The sequence below is a fragment of the Camponotus floridanus genome, unplaced genomic scaffold (genome assembly GCF_003227725.1).
Source record: "Camponotus floridanus strain SB8 unplaced genomic scaffold, Cflo_v7.5 scaffold18, whole genome shotgun sequence".
NCBI lineage: Eukaryota > Metazoa > Arthropoda > Insecta > Hymenoptera > Formicidae > Camponotus > Camponotus floridanus.
The window spans coordinates 3,357,394-3,379,340 of record NW_020229303.1 but is presented as its reverse complement, the minus strand read 5'-3'; the positions used below and the strand labels follow the sequence as shown (position 1 = coordinate 3,379,340).

At 26.8% G+C, this 21,947-nt stretch overlaps 2 protein-coding genes across 3 annotated transcripts in view; one reads left to right on the top strand and one right to left on the bottom strand.

The window, feature by feature from the left end:
- Positions 1-4,210: 4,210 nt before the first annotated feature.
- Positions 4,211-21,947, bottom strand: part of LOC105250960 (centromere protein I) — a 156,209-nt gene continuing 138,472 nt past the window's right edge. Inside the window, exons 4-17 of the mRNA XM_025407534.1 lie at positions 8,163-8,288; positions 7,899-8,048; positions 7,451-7,539; positions 7,167-7,297; positions 6,911-7,091; positions 6,625-6,737; positions 6,362-6,516; positions 6,041-6,241; positions 5,867-5,973; positions 5,342-5,530; positions 5,123-5,247; positions 4,939-5,056; positions 4,698-4,868; positions 4,211-4,414 (exon numbers count right to left, since the gene is read on the bottom strand). Of these exons, the coding sequence (XP_025263319.1) occupies positions 4,343-4,414; positions 4,698-4,868; positions 4,939-5,056; positions 5,123-5,247; positions 5,342-5,530; positions 5,867-5,973; positions 6,041-6,241; positions 6,362-6,516; positions 6,625-6,737; positions 6,911-7,091; positions 7,167-7,297; positions 7,451-7,539; positions 7,899-8,048; positions 8,163-8,288 (1,928 nt within the window). The 3' untranslated portion in view covers positions 4,211-4,342. The remainder of the gene's footprint in view (positions 4,415-4,697; positions 4,869-4,938; positions 5,057-5,122; positions 5,248-5,341; positions 5,531-5,866; positions 5,974-6,040; positions 6,242-6,361; positions 6,517-6,624; positions 6,738-6,910; positions 7,092-7,166; positions 7,298-7,450; positions 7,540-7,898; positions 8,049-8,162; positions 8,289-21,947) is intronic.
- On the top strand, positions 9,356-16,920 carry LOC105250927 (AP-1 complex subunit sigma-2). 2 transcript variants are annotated; one of them, XM_011257322.3, is made up of 6 exons: positions 9,356-9,460; positions 9,822-10,027; positions 10,120-10,298; positions 10,402-10,510; positions 10,622-10,759; positions 16,718-16,920. In XM_011257322.3, the coding sequence occupies exons 2-6, from the start codon at positions 10,025-10,027 to the stop codon at positions 16,760-16,762; spliced, it is 474 nt and encodes a 157-aa protein (XP_011255624.1). In that variant the 5' UTR covers positions 9,356-9,460; positions 9,822-10,024; the 3' UTR covers positions 16,763-16,920. The 2 variants fall into 2 exon arrangements, with proteins under 2 accessions (XP_011255624.1, XP_011255623.1); XM_011257321.2 differs by lacking the exon at positions 16,718-16,920 and adding an exon at positions 14,908-15,006.

Here is a 21,947-nt window from a genome sequence, read left to right as displayed (position 1 = left end):
TTTAAGAAAAAAAAGTACACATATATACATATGAATTTATATATGTCTATGTATGTATGTATGAACTGTGACCTGTACATATTCGTGTTTTCATTTTATTATTTTTCATGTATAATTATAACTAGTTTTGCTTAATTAATACATTGTGCCAAAGATAGATATTCAAAATTTAAAGCAAATGATTAAGATAAATTGATTAGGATAAAATCTATACAGTTGACAACTTTATCCGTTGTAAATGATTAATCTTAGTGCTTGTAATCAAATACGTATTCATTCTTATTTTCATGATCCGCATACTTTTTATAGAATGTATTCTATTGATCAAAAAGTCATTTTACTTTATGTCATGATTCAAATAGTACAATCTACTCCATGAAATATTGTATATGCGTAGAAAATACATTATTTCCTGGTTATAATATCGATTTTTACCAAAGAATTGTAAAAGATCACGAATTGTTTTTCGAGCGAGTAAATGCCGAAAACTAAAATAGCCAACTTCATAAAATATCGCTCTATCTCGCTCATTTTTTCATTCCTGTTTCGCATTCGTGTAGACTAGCCATTTAAATTTATGGGACAGTTTCTGGAAAATAAACAAGTTTGCGTTCCGATTTTGAAACAGCGATCTTAAAACCGGGAAATACTAATATAATTCTGTGCTATTAACAGCTCGTTTTCGCTCAAATTCTGTTATTCAAGAGAAGCTTGTATATTCTATAGTTTATATATATAATATTCCTACATTTATATAATACTTATTAATATGTTTTAAGTACATAGATATTTTTTATGTTTATATTCGCAAAATTTTTAGGTAGAGATTGATAGAGACCACATCTATATAATATATATATACATTTATATATACACATATATGTATGTAGGTATATATACATGTTAGTATATATACATGTTAGTATTATATAGATGATGAAAAAGTTATTTATCACATACGATAAGCATTACATCATGCAATGTAAATACACATCGTCTACATTTATTAAAATACTTTATAAATTATACTAAACCTCCCCTTTTCCTTATACAAAATTATATTAATAGTGTAAGAGTATGGTGACAAAAAAGTTAAATCTTAATAAATATGCATCCATTTTTTTAGATAATTGAGTAAGAGAAATATTTTGTACAAGTGCGAATTAAATATTTCTGTTTCAATATATTTGTTATATGTATTATAATAAATTTTCATGTATTTTTGTATTTTTAGAATACATATCATTATAAACAGTATCAATACGTTTTATACGAAATAAGCAAGAAAATATCAATGTATATTTTGGGCGAATACGGGCTGTATTTTGTGGGTGTAAATGATGTTAAATTTTGTTTAAAAAATCTATTATGTAACAGATATCGAAAGAAAAACCGAGTCTCTTTCTGGCTTGCAGTATTCATAAATTCAAATGCATGTATTACAATGTTTATTTTACTTACATAAATTTAATTGTAAGGAAGTGAAGCTAAAGTCGTAACATTAACTTAGAACTGTATAAGAGAAACAAGCCTTTGTAGAAATTATGCAGAAGTTTGTCAGTACTATAAGATATATATGTATATATACACATATACAAATATATATACATATATATATATATATATATATATATATATATATATATCTTTTTTTTAAAACTGTAAGTTTTAAATGTATGAAATACGAATATATTGTGTTCAATGCGAGAATTTATTTTCGATTTATACAGACTGGAATTTCATATTCTAGAATCTACAAAACAAAGATATTATAATGCAATAGAACATATTAGAATCTTAGTTACTGTTCTTTTTTTATATTATTCATTTACATACGCATTGACATTTTATAAGTATTTATTTATCATTTGTAATATCTTTATGTGTGACAAAATAGTGCATTTGAATCACATGTCATTTTTATAATCATAAATTTTCTGCAAATCTGAAATGTCTATTATATGATAAAGTGTTTAATTTTGTTAATTTATAAAAACATTTAAAACATGAAAAGAAATATTTTTACACATAACTTTGCAAACCCAAATATATTGTATTTCTAAAATTCAGTTTTTTTATAAACATGTATATTGAATACATTGTGCATTAAATATTATAAATATTATACAAATTGAGGTATATAGTATAAAGTGTATTATCTTTCTCATATATACTTGCAATATTATACATACATATACATACTTGTACAAAATTTAATCTTATTAATATGCAAGTAGCTGAAGAAAAGCAATATACTAATTCATAAAAATATATAGAAAAAAATTATCAAAGATTTATTAATAATGTGAAAAGTTTAATACAATTATCATGTAAGTGTATCCTTATCACATATTAAGTACAACAGGAATATGATATGGCCGATATTTTGCAAACTTATTAGAGCTTGATTAATCTGTTCGTGCCATAATATTTATACATTCATTAAAATTAGTTAAAGCAGATTTTCATCATAGTCTTCGTAATGTATATATTATTTTTACATTGAACAATTTTTTACGATTTAAGCTAAAGTCACTGCCCATAGTGTATTCATCTGAAAATGTAAAACTTGATCCACTAATGAGTATGTGACATAAATTAGCACTTTTTATTTATATTATTGAACACAAAATAATTGGCGTCGCGACGCAATCGCGTCGCTTGATATTTTTTGCGTTATTAATCATAGGAATTAAAACTTAAGCGAATAAAAACATTGAACAATAAGACATATTATCGAAGTGTAATGGCAAAATAAATTTTATCATATATTTAATTTCCGAGATCATATCATAAAAATGTGTTTTCTTCTGCTACATTTAACTTTTATTAATATCTAATAAAATATAACATATCGGCATATATGCGTATGATTTTATCTTTATTAATTATCAAATTAAAAAAATGAGAAATATCTTAAATCTAATTATTTTAAAAAATATTTTACAAAAATTATATCACGAGTAAAAATTCTGTGATATTTATAAAAAACAATTATATTTTAAACATTATTTTTAAATATTTATAATAATACACACACAAATACACATATTTATTTCGTATGATTTAACGCGATACAATTGATATACTTTTATTCAGTTATTCGAGCCCTCCCATTTCCTTTATAATTTTTTTGCACCATTTGATAATATTATTTTCTTATATATGCTATAATTAGAGTTCAGAGTATATTGTAATTTGTGCAAAAAATAAAAGATAATGATAGAGAATAAGATTTACTCTATATAATTATCAATTGCTAGTAATAATTGTAAATAATATAATCCTTTAGTCTCTCATAATATCATATATTGAAAATAAAAACAATTATAATCAAATTATCATAAATGATAAAGAGCATACTTGCCTTATTATATGTGAGAAATATCTGTATAACTATACAGATTAAAAATATATCTATATATATATATAGAATTTAAACCAAGAAATTAATATTAAATCATTTTTTTTCAAAATTTTTAGTAAATAGTTTTTTAACTGTATTATTACGAATATTAAAATAAAGTCGTATTTATTAAAGATCTTAATATCCCCCTTTCATTTGGATCATTTAATATATATGGCAAATATAATTTGCCATAAATCGAATTTTTTAATTATATATAATTAAAACTTGAAAAAAAATAATACATAATATCTCTCTTTTACATAACATATATAATTGATAATTATATTATTATAGAAAGCAAAACATTTGCAATATGCCAACAATTTGATAATAGATTTCATCAATACATTGCAGCAAGTTGACATTTTTTATAAATTTTTATTAGAGCAAGAAATTTAGTTGTGCTTTATAATAATGTCTTCTTTTTTGTTGTTTGCAAGTGGATGCAGTCGTCTTGTTAAAAACTATTATCGATTGATGATTTGATCTTCTTTATATCATTAAAATATTTTAGATCAGATTATTGATATACTATAGAATACTTTAGATCAGATTATGATTTGATCTTCTTTATATCATTAAAATATTTTAGATCAGATTATTGATATACTATAGAATATTTTAGATCAGATTATGATTTGATCTTCTTTATATCATTAAAATATTTTAGATCAGATTATTGATATACTATAGAATATTTTAGATCAGATTATGATTTGATCTTCTTTATATCATTAAAATATTTTAGATCAGATTATTTCAATAATTCAATAATAATTTCAATAATATATAATATGTCTCTTTAATCTTATATCTTTATACATTTGCTTACTTTCCAATAGTTAATTTACTCTAATAAAATCTTATGTGCATGTACAAATTATAAAGAATATGATGTATTTTTCATTTAGTTACGAATTAATTTCTTGTGAATTAATCGCTTGTGAATGCAGCAAGAAATTCATTTACTGCAGGATAATAATATAAAGCCATAGTTTTGGCATCCTAGAAAAAAAATAAACAAAATAATTATCATCCAGAACACAAGTATATATATGAGAAAAATATTTTACCAAAAAATTTGGTTTAAAAATTAATATATAATAAATAGATTATTGTTAAATTATGGATAGTACAGACATAACGATATGCAATTGTCGTTTCTTGTCGAATGTATCGAAAATACAGAGTTTTAAATTTTTATTGTAATATTTTATATTTATATTTTATGATTTATGATAAATACACACGGGAATTAAAATTTAATAACTAAATATTTGAAACATACCTCTTTTGTACTTATATTTAAGCCTGTTTTATTCATTGTATATCTGTAGGGTAATACAGCATAATGGTTAACTATATTCAGTAAGATATCTAAATCACAATCTCCTAAATCTTTAATCACTTTGTTTGAGAGATTGCTTAGAAGGATACCATTTTTTCGATCACTAAAAGACTATTAAAAAAATGTCATTTATTTATATCTATCTAGATACGCATTTAGCACATTTAGCTTTTATACATACCTCATCATACCATAACGCTTTATGAATATCATTTGCATAAATGCATATAATGCGAATCCTTTCCTCATATATATCTGATGGCATGATTTGATATGAACGCGTTCTCATCTGGCGATACCTGTAATATAATTCAAATATCAGTAATAAAAAATATAATTAATTTAAAAATAAAAGAAATCATTACCTTAATAATAATTTACAAACTCTTGACAAGAGAGCACAACTTTTTGAAATAAATGCTCCATATATAACTGCTCGTGGTGGCAATGTCCATGTTTCTACATGACTATGGCTTTCCAACGTACAAATCTTTGAAGAAATAAAAGAAATAGAAATAACATACTGCTAAAACATTAATCAATTAAATATTAGAATTAAATTACTTATAGTTTAAATTTTGTACCTCTTCATAAAATGTCAAAGCTTTTGATAAAAATATAATATTAAAATTGTGTATATTTAATCCATAAACAATAAGATTTTCCGATACTGTTGTAAGTACAGATACAATTTCTGCTAAATCTTCCAGTGGACCTTGTCGTAAAAAGTATGATGCATTCTGATATTGTTCTTCAAGTCCTTGTTTAACAAACTAAACATAATAAATCATTATCTCATTGATATTAAGATTATTTATTTAAGTACCTAAATTATTAATCTAAATTTTTGTTTTACAAAGTCTTGTTTTCTATTATATATTTCTGAAAATTACAATCTTTATTTTTGTACATTGTAATTCTTATGTACTTGTATCCTAATATTGTGTATGTGAAAAAGATAAAATGGAAATGTTAAACACCACACACACACACACACACACACACACACACACACACACACACACACACACACACACACACACACACACACACACACACACAGAGCACATAGCATACACACAAATTACAGAGATGTTATAAATCCTTACCAAGTTTGTAATTAGTTTTTGCAAGCTTTTAATTATTTCACATTTCATAGATAAACTTGATTCATAAAATATATTATGTATATGTATCAAAATGTTTTCCCGTAAATCTAAAATTAATAAAAACTGCAATATTTCCAGCAAACCAATATTGAGATAGATTAATTTTATAGTTACCAGTCACTGATATAGAAGTCATCCATTGTAACAAATTAAGTAATTGTGACAGATGCTCTCCTGTATTATAATATAAATATTCATCAAAGAATAATTTAATTACAAGTATCTCTTGCTGCATATATCGAGAAAATTCTATTGTCATTGAAAGAAATTTATCCATTTCTTCCTTGGAAAATTTGCCATTTTCTAATATAAATGCTAAAATATTAACAACATAGCAACTTTTTAAAATATATTTTATGATTAAAATATGTTTTATGTAACAGTAAAATAATTAGAATTATTTTTACAATTAAAGAAAATTTAAAATTCACATGCCTCTTATGAGTGTATTATACAAATTGTACGAAAATCTACTTTGATACTGAAAATCTGAGTATGTAAGAAGATGATAACCAGCCATATTTGCTAATAGTGATACAGCATTACAGGGCAATTCAACATTTTGATGATATTTTCCCAATTCATCTATGCTAAAATATATATATAATATATATCATATTTATATATGCATTAATACTTATTAATATGTATTATTAACATATATAACTAATATGTTATTTCAAATGTATTGTGCTCACCTGCCTATATCAAAAATAGATTTCGCCTCCTTATCTTTAAAAATACTTGAACCAATGTGAAAATAACCAACAGAGGGTAACAGCGGCTTTTTCTTTTTTTGAACTTTCACATTCTATGTGTACAATAATTTTTAATTATATAATTTATTTATATTCATAGTATATATATATATATATATATATATATATATATAATTCAAAGATATGTACTATTATATATCTCTGATTTATATCATAAATTATATATATATATATATATATATATATATATATAAATTTTCTATACCTGCATCACATTCCAATTAAAATAAGTTTGTGTGCTTTGGCGAGATTGCTGGATCTCCATTCGATCTCTAGCATCTTCTAATGCTAATCGTATAAATTCAGATATAGGTTTCCACACACTTTCTATATTTACTGATTGTATCTTTTCAGGCACTAATTCTGGCTTATATGACTTAAATAGGCTAAGGATATGTTTTAAAAAACATCATATTATTTCCTATTATATTAAGAGCAGAAACTCTGTCAATTATACTTACGAAAGTAATGCAATAATATGTTTTGGAGGCTTAGAATATTTTTTTTGAAGGACTAATAGTCTTAAAACATCTCTGCGAGTAACATCCTCTGGTCTTGTTAACACATAAATGAGACGTGCTATATGACGTTCCTAAAATTTATATTTATATTAATTTCAAAATAAGTTTATGCTAATAACACAACAATAAAGACATTGAATCACATTTTAACATCACGACTTCTATCCTTCCAAAATTTATTAGATATAAAATATATAATATATGTAAGAAAAAGAATATATTACCAATTTTTTCTTTTGCAACATCGTGTAAAAGAAGACATCGTAATACATATTAATTATTTTTCTATCTACTAATTCATATTCCCATAAACCTAAAAAACCACCAATATTTTTTAAATAAAATATACTCATATGCAAATCTACACATAAATATAGTTAGAATAATAAATAATACACGGAATAAAACATTTTTATAATATAGGCCGGAATTCATAGTGCGGTCTTATATTCAAGATCATCTTAAGTAAGCTTTGAAAATGTTATACGGCTATTTCATTGGCTGAACAGAATCTTAAGACGACCTAAGACCAGATTTAAGACAATCTTGAATATAAGATTGGACTATGAATTCCAGCCATAGTTTTAGAATAATTAAATCTTTTTCAATTTTTTTTTGTAACAATGTACTATTGTAACATTGTACTATTAAATATATTTGTAATATGTGTACCTAAGACCCATTGTATAACAATGATACAGACAGTGAGTGGTATCTCATCCAACAATGATAAACACCAAGTAATAATAGACTTTGCTATGTTCTCAGGCAATTTATATCTTGGAATTAAACATCTTATTAATGATGTCCATTTAACTGCACCTAAGTCAAAGTTTAACATTTATTTTATATATATAAAGTCTGATTAAATCAAGCATATTTATAAAATATACTATAATGTTAATATATATATATATATATATATTATATACTAACTGAAATCTGTATGTATAATAACATTTGTAAGTTTACTGAGAACATCATCATCTAGTCCTCTTGTAGTAGCTTCTTCTTGTAAAATGTTAAGAAATGTATTAAATTCTGGGAATGCTGTACCTTTCACTGAAAAAGAGAAATTAAAAAAAAAATTATAAGTTATTTAATTCTCATAATGTCTAAAACAACTTTTAAAATTCAGAAACAAATCTATTCAACGAAGTTATTCCAAATATTTCGAAGTTAAGTGATCAAAATACATCTAAATGCAGAAAAATGAAAAAAAACATATATAAATAAATGTATTGTCAATGCTTACATTTGAGGCCTTTTATAAATTTTAAACATGCCTCTCTCGACTCACTTTCCACCATCCTGACAAATTTGAAAATAAAACTCCGTAAATTTATTTTTTGAAAGATGCTTTGAACTTTACACAATGAGGATAATATAAAACGCGATAAAGCTTGTCATGACCAAGCATGGTTAAAAGGTAACGCGGTAGCCAAGCAACATTTCAAAATTGATAAGTTTCCGCATCTTGTTTGCATGAATTATGATTTTTTGTACATAACACAGGTACACATACGTTATGCAAGTTTGGCTCGAGTCTCGCGTCATCAATTGGCCAATTCAAAATAGAATTCTTCGATTGGTTAATCGTTACTGATTACCCTAGCCATCGATGTGAGTGGCAGAATGGTATCCGATTGACTATGTCGCCATTGGCCAATTCAAAATAAGACTCTCTGATTGGTCAATCGTTGCTGGTTACCCTAGGCATGGGTCGATATAATTGGCAGTGGTCAATCGTAAGACCGGGTCTACAATAGGCAATTTAAGCCTCAAGCCTTAAGGCCTTCCACAACTCGAATTAATCCGAGTTTAATACGATAAACTGGGTCCTGATTGGACCATTTACTACTTAAACTCGGATTAACTGGATTGTGGAACTGGGCCTAAAAGATTGACCAATCACGGTCAAGTATGAAGAGAATACTCAACTGTGATTGGTCAATCTCTTAGGCCCGGTTCCACAACTCGAGTTTAAGTAGTGAATGGACCAATCAGGACCCAGTTTAACGTATTAAACTCGAAATAACTCGAGTTGTGAAACCGGGCCTTAAGGCTTAGGACTTAAATTAACTATTGTAGATCCAGCCTAACGTGATCCCGAGTGAGTGATATGGCCATTTGCAACTCGGTCAAATATACGATACGTTATCTATATATTTTATATGCTATGGAACCAAGTTTCTTCGACCGTTGCATTTTCAAATGTCGTTGGTTTATGGGAGGTAAGTTTTTTTTACTTGTGAAAAAAGGAAATAAACATTTCTTGCGCTGATGATACCTTCTTTACTTATTGGAGTAAATTTTCCAAATGTGTATGTTTTCCTTCTTTCGTGCAAATATCAGCATGAGATATTCTTTTTTAAACTGCATAAATCTGTCATAAGAGATCTTTTAGGTGTGAATGGACATATGTGTGTGACATTTTCATTTTTTATATCAGAATATTATATAATATACTCTATTAAAATATACATAATTTATACTTCATATAACATCCTGTGCTAAATTCACCGCCGCGATTGCGAGCTTTGTTGCTTTTGATACACCCTGTATAAATCATCGAATGCGTCAAACGCATTTCAGAATTTGTGTCCTCGATGTCCAACATGTCGTTGTAGCCATTCGTAAAGTTCGGACTCTCGAGCGAGACGGAAATTCGGGAAATTTGGGTGTGACTCTCAAAAAGTGCGCATAATTTATACGAATGTCGATCGTTATCTAAGTGTCAAATCGTGAAGGATAAATAACTGTGAGACGCGAAAGGGAAACAATAAAGTCGAGGCAACATGGTAAGTTTTGATATACAGCCTATTTTGGTCGCCGAATAAATGTATGAAGATGTAATATCGAGTCGTTATGACGATCATTAACCGTGTTGCAGATGCAATTTATGTTACTGTTCAGCCGTCAAGGGAAGCTCCGTTTACAAAAGTGGTATGTCGCGCATCCGGATAAGTTGAAAAAGAAGATTACGCGCGAGCTAATAACCACGATACTCGCACGAAAGCCAAAAATGTCAAGCTTCTTAGAATGGAAGGATGTTAAAGTCGTCTACAAGAGGTAATTGTATGCGATTGATAATCGCCAGTTCAATCTAAGATTCTACATTTCGTGATATGTGTGAATATTTTTTTCCTACAACTAGAATTTTATTCACTTGCAGATATGCAAGCTTGTACTTTTGCTGTGCAATTGAGCAAAATGATAATGAATTATTGACTTTGGAAATTATACATCGATATGTTGAATTATTGGATAAGTATTTTGGCAGTGTGAGTATATTTATTAAGATGAAAGATTTAAAAGTATTTTTATATAGAATGCACTTTGTAATTTGTTGTCCAATTGTAAAATTATAATGAGTTATAATATAATATTACTAGGTATGCGAATTGGACATAATTTTCAATTTCGAAAAGGCATACTTTATCTTAGACGAATTACTTGTTGGTGGAGAGATTCAAGAAACTAGCAAAAAGAATGTATTAAAAGCCATTGCTGCCCAGGATCTGCTACAGGAGGTTAGTTACGGGGATGTACCCCTTGAATTGTAATATGTTTTTATTTATTAACAGCACAAGGTTGTACACATATATACACATAGTTTTCTTTTATAGCCAGATTTGGCTATAAAAGAGAGATTTTTAAATCGTTTTATCTTTATATTCCTTTTTATATTTAATATATTCAAAACTCAGAACTTTAGAAGAACTATATCCAGGTGGAAAGAGTACAAATGAGAATTTTGTATTTGCATAATATTTATAATTAATATTTATTAATTATAAATTAAAGCGATCTCTATTGCTCCTTCTTGCTAGTCATATATCGTTTTTATTAAACGATTATGATATTGCAAGAATCAAGCAGGTACAAAATCTATTTAAGCTAGGTGATATATGATCAAACTCTTTTTTTTTAAATTTAAAATTTTTATTTCTGACTTTCAAATTTAGTTTTTCTTTACAATATTAATACCTTTTATAAGAAAATTACATTTATAAAAAAATTATAGAAATTTCAAAAATCTACAATAAATTAAAGCAATCTATTTGATATATATAGTTATACTTAGCCATTATCTATCATATTTTAAAATTTAACACCTAGTAACAATAGATTTGTAAAAATATAGAAATGAATAATATTACAGGACATGCATGCATGAAGGCATTTAAAAATATTAATAATTGCCTCTAAAATAATTCAAATTTTCTACTTGCTTTAATCTTGCCTGTCCTCTTGCATATACAATTATATATAATAATGTATATAGTTACACCTTTTTACATAGTATTAAATCAGTTTTTTATTTTGTTGACAATTCTCTGTGTTGTAATATTTGCACGATGTAATCAAACAATATGTTAGTTGCCACATTGATATAATCCCATGTGTATATATATATATATATATATATATATATATATACACACACATACTTATTGCCTGTGTATGATATGTATATATTCATTATTCATACTATGTTTATGATTTATTTCACATATATTCTTTTATAACATACAGAATGTGACAGAACCAGATAATAATCCTTCTGTTATATGTTATTTCTCGTGTCAATTGTTGCAAACATTCCTATGCATTGAAGTGGTTTTAAAATTAATAACTTTATCAATTGATTTCTCTGATTTCTTTTTTATACTTTATCGAATGCTTCTATTTCGATAACATTCAACTATTCTACATATCTCAACTATCCTATCTTTTATTAAGCATGAGCAATATCTACAATATAAAGTGTTATATATTAGTAAAAAATTGTAAGATATAACAAACTTAAATATTAAATATTGAATATTTTGATAATCAATTTTTAAAAAAATGCTTGCGCTTCTCATTTAGTCACAAAGGATCATGTACTTTACTGTGTTAAATTTAATTTGTATCATTGGCAAATATCTAAATATCTGTGCATAATAGCAGCTATATAGTGTGAGTACTATTGTAATGATATTGTTGTGTAATTTGTACGAAGAATTTGTACCAAGAAAGAAAGTTTTAAAATAGGCATCTTTTTCTCTTAAAATTTACATTTATACTAGTAAATACATAAAAAAAAATGTTAAACTCAAATTTTTGAGATTTCTAGTGATCATAATTTAAATGAAAAAAAAAATACAAATAAAAATATGTTTATTATATGCTGGAGGATATTTTTATCCAATTAAAGGCACAATATATATTTTACATTGAGATATACACAATAGATAGAACTTATAGTTAAGTTTACTTATGTGTCTTGTCGAAAGACAGATTATTTTAATCTTATTTTTAACTTGATTACATATGTGTAAAATTACTTTTTATATATTAGGAGTTTATTCAGATACTAGTAAATTTTTAGCAAAACAAATCGTTGTAAAATCATTAAGAACAAAGGTTAAAGATACATTTATTCTTCATATCTTAAATTATGATAATGCAAATAAATAAAACTGTAAAATTAAAATCAAAATAATTTATACATTACTATAATGTGCATATTATTTGAAATTTCTAAATAGATTATAGCAATAATGAATGAGAAATATCTTTTTATTAATATTTCATTCATTCTAATATTGGAATTGTTGAAACGTTTTTAATCATTGAATTGTATGTTGCATTAATAGTACATTATTTTTTATGTATAATATGCCATATTTAAAAATAATTTGATAAGGATATATATGAGGTGTCATTCATTCTAGTCTGCTGTTAGATTTTTTGTCAGAAAGTTATTTATTTATAAAAAAATAGAAATGATACCTTATATGAAGTTTTTTTAAATTTGAAACAAATATTTTAAAAACATAATTTACGAGATAAAAATTACAAATTAAATATTTTTGATGGCTTTTTGATATGTAATAATATTTTTTTACTTTACTATGAATGATGTATGTTATGCATATATAAAGTGTCCATCTTATATCTCCTAAAATTATTAATATTATTATTTAATATTAATATTTCACAAAATATTAAATATGTTTAAACATTATTAATGTATCAATATATTAAAAATTTGACAATCTTGGCAGAATTATTTTATTTTGTATTTAAATATATTAAATATATATATATATTTTTTTTTCATTAAATTAATCGTTTTAATGTAAAGGATTGTTGTTTAAAATTCAAATGTTAAATTAAAATTATTGTAAATTATGATAAATGTTGATTGAATAAAAAATTTAATAATAATTCATGTTAATAATACGTGTAAATATTTGTAAAAAATAGAATCTCTTTAAAAATCGAGAGCAAGCTCTTAATAACACACAACATTTTCATGATATTTTCTCTTTGTAATATATTTTATGTAGAAAAAATGATATAGAAAGGTCCTTATAAGATGCTAATATATATAATGCATAATATTTTATTATTATAAGTTATTTCTATACAATATTTAAATTGCGTGTTTAAAAATTTGAATGCTTACTTTATGTCTTTGTATGTATGATCTAAAAATCTTTAAACTACGTGCATGATGTGACATTGGATAGAATGACGTTAAATATTCTAAAAGCGAATGAAAAATTGTTACTAATAAACAAATTGCGAATTTGTTTAATTTACTCGAGTATCGATGACAGTCGCTGTGCTGACAGGCATAGACATGAAGCAATAAAAATTGTGAATGCGTTAAAGAAAGATATGCGAGAAAGATATGCCCTTTGCATAACGGTTCTCATCGAAAACCGAGTGGATGAAAACTCATTCGTGATCTTCCATTAACTGCCATATGATTATATGTTTCGAATTCGTACAAAAGCATGGCACCAATGCAATAATTTAAGCACTAAGTAAATCTTTTGTAGTAAGAATAAGAGAGTGATGTTAACGTATTATTGCCATATTAATATCTTAAATTTATTCAGTGTATTCAGATCTAGATTTATCAATTATTTCATAGATGTGATTATGTGCGACACACAGCACTAGAAGTAGAATAAATGAGAAGTGTATTACTACGTATATGTTGCCATTTGTAGAGTCTTGATATGTATATGTGTGTGTATGCCTTTAAAATTTAATAAATACTTTTCAACAATTGTATTCACTTTGTAACATTTGTCTCATATATTTTCCAAATAATGTATCATAACTTTATGAAAATACTGAATTCCGAGAGTTTCATGTAATCTCATAAATGACATCAATTTTTTTGCAAAATATTTAAATATGATATATTATTACTAAAATTATTATATGTATATTTAAAATTATTTAAGAAATTATAATTTTATTAAAAGAATTTAAAGTCTATAGCTATATTTAGAAAAATTATCTTATATATAAGTTTCTAAATGAAATAAGATATCAAATTATAAATTATAAATAAAAACAAAAGAACGCATAAATAATAATATATTATTATTAACAAGATCATTTTTATACCATTATAACTTAAGACTTTAATATGTTGTGATTTATGGAAAGAATACTGTGAGACTCGCGTGTATGTGTGTGTGTGTGTGTGTGGAAAAAAGAGCGTGCATTGTGATTGTACATGAATATGTGATTTTTAATATCTGTAATCTTCCAAATATTTGTATATAATATTGCACAATATGTATTATATATATTAAGTCCATGGTAGATAGGGACAAAGTAGAAGTTTAGCGAAGACTAGTTAGTTTTTCTTTGTTTGTTGTGGAAGGACGAAGCTGTGGAAGGTGCTCTGCGGGAGATAGGGCTTTTATAGGTACCCTATTGTTTGCATGAGCTTCATGGACAAAGTATCAACCCACATGATCAACCGAAAAACCAGAAAAGGCTTATCCGCTGCATGATGCCATTACGACTCTACTATAGAAATATATAAAATTTCAAGTCAACTTTATACTAGTCATATGCAGGACGTTTGAGGCATCGTACATTTTCTCTTTTGGCTATAAGTTCATTGATGATAAGTCAATTGACGATCTTTCTGCGTGATGAAAATTCCATTTAGGAATTGATAAAAAAAAATCGAGGAAAAAAAACTAATTTTTTTATTCTTAAAAGCCTTGATTTCCAATATGAAGTATATAATATCGTAAAAATTGTCATTTTATTTCTAATAAAAATGCATACAGGTTTAAACCAAATAAAATATAAGATTGCATTAATTAACTTAGAAGTTTAAGAATCCACTTAAAGTATATTTGAAAAAGATACCAAAAATCTATTTATTTTATAATTAGCAAATTCATTACTTGGAAATAGTATATTTTTCTTATAGTTCGTTAATTTATTAACTTCTAACGCTTATTGCTCGAGAGAAAATGTGCACGATACTTGGAGCATTCTCTGTATATGTTAATATATTTTTATATCGAAAAAAGAAAGTCGTCTCTTGCGTAAAACAAAATGTTATGTTACTAACCAAAGGCTGAACTATAGTTTTTAAATTTCGATCATAACTTTTAACGTACATCTTGATAAGTAAGTGACGACAGTTACCCCAACGTACTTTAATCCTCAACTATGGCAATAAAATTATTCTGTGTATTTATAAGTTATTTTTATGAAAGCGTTATACACATGTGCTATATTGAAATACGTCAGTTCTTAGGCGACTATCACGTACAAAATATATATTTCTTACGTACCTCTCTCTATCTACTTAAAAAAAAATACTATTTTAATTATTACAAGTAATTCGAAACTTTATATACTATATATATATATACATATATACATATATATATATATATATATATATATATATGTATATATACACGCTCATATATTAAGCATTGTCAATTTTTAACGTATTAATGTATAATTAATTATACATTAAGTGTAAGTTTAATAATAAATATATCGAACGAAATTTTTACATTGTAATTGAAAACGAGCGCGTACATAACACCTTGTCTGTTTCATATTGGCCTATGTTATCAGTTAAACGAATATAAATCTCAAAGAGATAACACACACGACTGAGGCAACTCAAGTTCGTTGTTAAAGTTAATTTATTGAGAAACAGATATTTTCGCGAAACACATTTTAGCTATCTTTTTGAGCTAAATATCTCTTGTAGAATATACATTGTTAAGCTGTCTCACGCGGTGAGCATATAGAGTTGAATATCGCATCTATTTCTTGTCTCACCTCGTGGAAGACACTCCGCAATTCGACACGTTGCATGTAAATTAGACAATTTTTTATTGGCGCTTAAGATTTCAATCGAGATAATAAATAAACATGCGCTTTGTGTGTCCACGCGAGTAAAGTCACTTGGTTGATATGAAAAGGGTTCAGTTCATCATTTGAAGCTGCATCAAGAAGAGAATTTTATTATGCAGTAGGTACGTGTTTATATATACATATATATATATATTTTATATATACATCTTCATTCTATCTTTTTTCGTAATGTGTTTATAAAGTGCAGCGTCAAAGTAATTGATCCCTGTTCATATTATTTGTTAGAAATTTTCAAGTATGATGTCGATGAACTTATTTTCTTGTATTTGTTACAGGAGGAGACTCCTCAGGGATTTTTCGAGGATCATGGATTGGGATAATATTCTTTAAAATAATATTTTGGCGTACTTCGTCGTAAGTTTATACATTCCCACAATTATGTTTTATTTCATTTCATATTATCATACGATTCATATTTGTTGCTTTAAGAAATGCAAAATTTAGAAAAAAGCTATATATATATATACATACAAGTAATATTTTGCGTGCAGATACACATGTATGGTTATCAAATTTATTATTTTAACAAATATGTTAACAATATAAATTAGAGAGAGGTTTTAATATTTTTTTGATTAAGAATTTCTTTGATTTTATAAGTGTTGTGAATTTTTGAAATCTTCAATGTCAGTTACATTTATACAATTTTGTTAAATTATCACTAGATGGAATATCAGATGCGATTGTGTACATATTTTATATACACACATTTTTTATCTATTCTCTATTGGTTTTTTACCTTTATTCTGCACATCTCTCTAAAACGACATTATATAATTGTCATACACAGTTTGAAAATCTCTAAGCTCTATTTATTGATTGAAAAAACGAATATTTGATATTATTAACGTAACAACATTTTCAAGTTTTCTTTATATCGCATCTTTATTTCTCTTTTTGCATGTAATAAGAAATAATTTTTTATGAAAATTCTATTTAATGATACGAAATGTTATGAGGAAATAAAATTACAATATTAAATCTAGCATTTTCATATCGAGCGTTTTTGAGATATAATTTATTTATACACAATCACTCTTGTTACGAGATGTAATGTGTTGTTAATTAAATATCGTATATTCTGTATTACATAATATATCGTTAATGAAATCCCGGATGTGTTTCCTTGAATTTGAAATATAGATATGACTACAATAAAGGTGTCTGCACATTTTTAACCAATATTAGAAAAGAAAATCGATATATAATCTGTAATAATAAGAGTACATTATAATTGAAACTAAAAAATAGATTGTGACAAAGAAAAAGATGGGAATCGGTAGTTGACGAATTCTTTAACGATGATAAAGTTAGTGATTGTTAAAGTTTGTCAAGCGTGAGTAGTTTTGAAAAAAATTAAAGAATCTCGAAAATAGCATTAAAATGCAATGTCGATGAGAATCATAAATTTAACATAAATTATGTTAATAAATGTTAATTGTAATTTGCCTTATCTAGCTGAATAAATTTCTTTTTGTACTTAAACGATTTAGATATTATCTCCTAATTTATACTGCATTAATATTATGTAATCATCTGTGTCAGTCTATCGAACCATGTAACATATTTTTTAATGCTGTATTTCAATATAATTGTTAAAATATTAGATGGATTAAAGATATTGATTGAAATTGAGCTAAGAGAAAATCAAAGACCGCATGTCTACTACCGACTCTTGTTTTTTTTTTGACGGATTCAGAATTGTTAGGAAGTATTAATATTTTTTTAGAAAAATAAAAATAAAATGTAGCTGTATTGTTTTTAACTCTTAACTCTGTATAGTGATATCTTAATATGCAATCGTTTATATTATCAATTTTTCAGATATTTATGTGTAGGAGAAAAATAAGATGGTTTCAGTTTTAGGAAAGATTCCATGCTTTTCGCAAATTTTTTATTCTTTTTTTTCTCTTGCTTTTTCTTCTTTAATACTCATGAACCATCTTGTTAGAGACCGCACGAATAATGGCGCTTTATTTGTGTGTTTCTCATTTCAGTTTTCGCAAAAATTCTTGCACAATTAAATACTTTGAATCTATCACTATTGCTTGTTCCACATGACTCACATTCTACCATTAATAATAAATATATTTTAATTTTATTTTTATTTCATACAATATCTTAAAACAAATCTGTGACTTAATAATTATATAATTTTTTTATAGAAAGTATTATTTATTATTATTTTATTATGACAAATGATTGCACGTATATAATTTTCCTTAAGATACAGATTTTACATAATATGTGATTTTTCGCGCTACAAACACAGTTAAGGGTTAAAGAATATCTTATTATCTTAGCATTTATTTTAATATGATATCGCACGGGTGTGACAGCGACACAAGTTTTGAGCAAACTTTAGTTAGATTCAGTTTTATTCGATAATAGTTTATTAGAAAATTTTTAACGTGACGTATATGTGTCGCCCCCTTCCCTCCTGTATTTTTATTAAAATGTTACATCATATCGTGTATTTTTATGAAGCTTGTATACGTGTATACGTGTAGCAAGATGTAAGAGTTATCGATTTTCGTATTCAATTGTTAAAATTAATCGAGATATTTTGTAACATAAATATTTGCACTGTTGTAAAATGTGCAATTGAGGTATACTAATATAATGTATAAATTGAAGATCTCGATTTGTGCGTTCTCAAAGTACTTTTCATATTAAAAATCAGACAATAAGTTAAACATATTCGTAAATATTCGTCCCTGTGTAACGTTTATATGTGTGTTATACATATATACATATAAATACTCTATACATATCGAATAAATATAATCGAATCTAATCAAATTTCGCCAAGGTATTCGGCTAATTAGTATTTCTTAAATTTATTAAATAAATAAATCTTCTTTTTAAAATGTTACTAATAAGCACAATTATATATCTTTTTAAATGTTGAATGAGAGATATATCTTTCTTATTCAATCTCTTTCTTTTATAAATATATATTTTGAAATAATTTTTATTTTAGTAGTATAAAAATTGAATTTAAGAAAGAGAAGAGTATAATATTGTTACATGATATAAAGAATACTTTGAGATATATTATACCCATTTGTTACAACTTGATTATGTATAAGCGGGATGTATTATATATATACTATGGATATCGACAGAGATAAGTGTTGAATTCGCGGAACATATTTAAATTTACTTATCAATTCTCAATTGTGTATTTTGCGGTATGTGAATCTTTTATTTTTTATTATGTAATCGTCAAAGCATACTTATGCAACAATCTAATATGCTCATTAGATCAACTAACAAGGGACGTAATGCACTTTGTAATTACATAATTAATCTGCATAACACAATCGTAAATGTCACATTCGATTGCATTTGAGCTTTTAAAGTATCTGGAAGCGACACACAACAATGTATATATTTTGTCGGAATCAAAAATAGTTTATAAGTTATCTTTGTTGCTCTACACCTCTCCGCCCTTGATACTGATGTTTGATGAAGCGACAGGACTGTAGAATAAGACTTTATCGATGTTAAGAAATGTGAAATATGTATTATGTTAAGACCAAATGTTGCATTGACATAAAAGACGATGCTTTGCGCTCCGTCCAAAAATAAAATCTGTAAAAACAGATGACAGATAGTTGTCTGTATTATTATCATTATCGTATAATCTCGAAACTATTTCCGCTCAAATCGACGAATGCACGAATATATTTCTGGAAAAGCGTTAATTTTGACAGCAACGAGAAAAGGATCGAAAAGTAAATTAAAAGATTTATTTCTCGTCATACTTTTGATTTCACGTCACGATATCTAAGAGAGAGGGCATTTATTTCTTTTGCAAAATTTTCGTAGCAGAGTCGAAAGGTGAAAAGTGCCGGTCCCAGAACGAGTTCTCTGTTCGCGAGATCGCGCTCGCTTGAATTCACCCTCTAAAGCGCTAAACCTGTCGTCGAAATTAATGATACGTTTCTAACACGCGCGTCGCGCATATAATTTAGATGCGTGCGTATGATCACAACGGTAGTTTATAATAACGAATACAGTTGGAGATGCACATATTTAGCGCGCCTCTCCCTCCCGCGCGCGCTCGCGCACAGTTATTGAAATTTAAACCCCGTTTCATTCACGTTCGATCGCACAATAGAACCGCGCGCGGCGAGATATAACTTCATAATGTCCATCAATGTAGCCATGTGCGGCAGACGGTTTAATGAATACAACGGACGTGACAGGGATGTGAAAATGCGTGCCACTCTCTCTCCTTCCCTCTCTCTCTCTCTCTCTTCTTCCTCCTCCTCCTCATCTTCCTTCTCCCTCGCGTGTGTGTTTCCGTTATTGAAAAATCCCGTCCGCCGCAACTCCCCCGATTCGCATTGTAACACCGTACATGCAATCGCATATCCCGGACGTGTATCACGAATGCGCGCCGATGTATGGTACATACAATGTGACGACGGGCGTCGCGACGATAATAGGCAGCATCCATTATCGAGAGGACGACGACGATTAAATGGAACGCGCCTCGCTTTCTGTATCCACACGCCGTCTTTTTTATTTGTGATTTATCCGCGCGCTAAGAAAGATCGGAAGCGACGAGGCCGGGATTGATAGAGGGTATCGTCTCAAACTCTGAAGGATTATCCGCTTTTTTTTAAAGGACAGACACTCTGTAAATCGGTAAATTAATTCGACATCGCGAAGCAAGATATTTATAAGAGATAATTAAGAGATTATTATTATTATTATTTATCCAGCATCCCCTCGAGCGCGGTCCGCCTAATCAAATGCATCGCGAGATGTATAAGAAAAAAAGATAATATAAACTAGAATTTGTGGTAGAAAGTATATAATTTGTGGAGAATGTATAAGTAGAGAGTCTACTTCCAGGAAAATCTAGGATAATTCTCAGAGATTTCTTTTGTACTTGAAAAAAATTAAATTCTCGGAATTTTATTACAACTTGGGAATCCTTTTTGAAATTCGCTCTTTGATAATTTTATTCTTGTAAGCAGTCGACAAGTCTAATGAATTACGTATGTTTGAAATATATTATAAATATATATCTTTGTGTATTGTATTATATATTCAATGTTTTAACAAAATCTGAAATGCGCAATATTTGTTGTATTTTTAGTGATGAAAAATGTTTACCTCAACTGTATTCAGTTTTTTTTTTACGATATGTTTGCAAATTTAATCTTCAAATTTCAGCTCTTTGTATAAGTGAAAAAACATTGAAAAACGTATACGATACAAAAAATTATTTTAAAAAGCTGCAGCAAAAAATCTTTAAGTTAACTTTAGGATTTTGAACAAAAGTAAAATGTTTAAACGAGGAATTTTTTACAAGATTAAGTAGGCGCTAATAAATAAATAATAAATAATAATAATAAATAAATTTGTATAAATAAAATTACAATGCCATGTGACACAGGAGATGGACCGAAGAGAGAGTAGCTTCCCAAACTTTGGAAGGAGGAGAAGAAGAATCTGATTATTTATCCTTTGATTATGCTGTCATTG

Excerpts from the sequence above, each read along its gene's own strand:
- LOC105250927 (XM_011257322.3), top strand. Across the intron at positions 10,511-10,621 it reads TGGATAAGTATTTTGGCAGT|GTATGCGAATTGGACATAAT; the intron begins GTGAGTATATTT and ends TAATATTACTAG. Across the intron at positions 10,760-16,717 it reads CCCAGGATCTGCTACAGGAG|GAGGAGACTCCTCAGGGATT; the intron begins GTTAGTTACGGG and ends TATTTGTTACAG.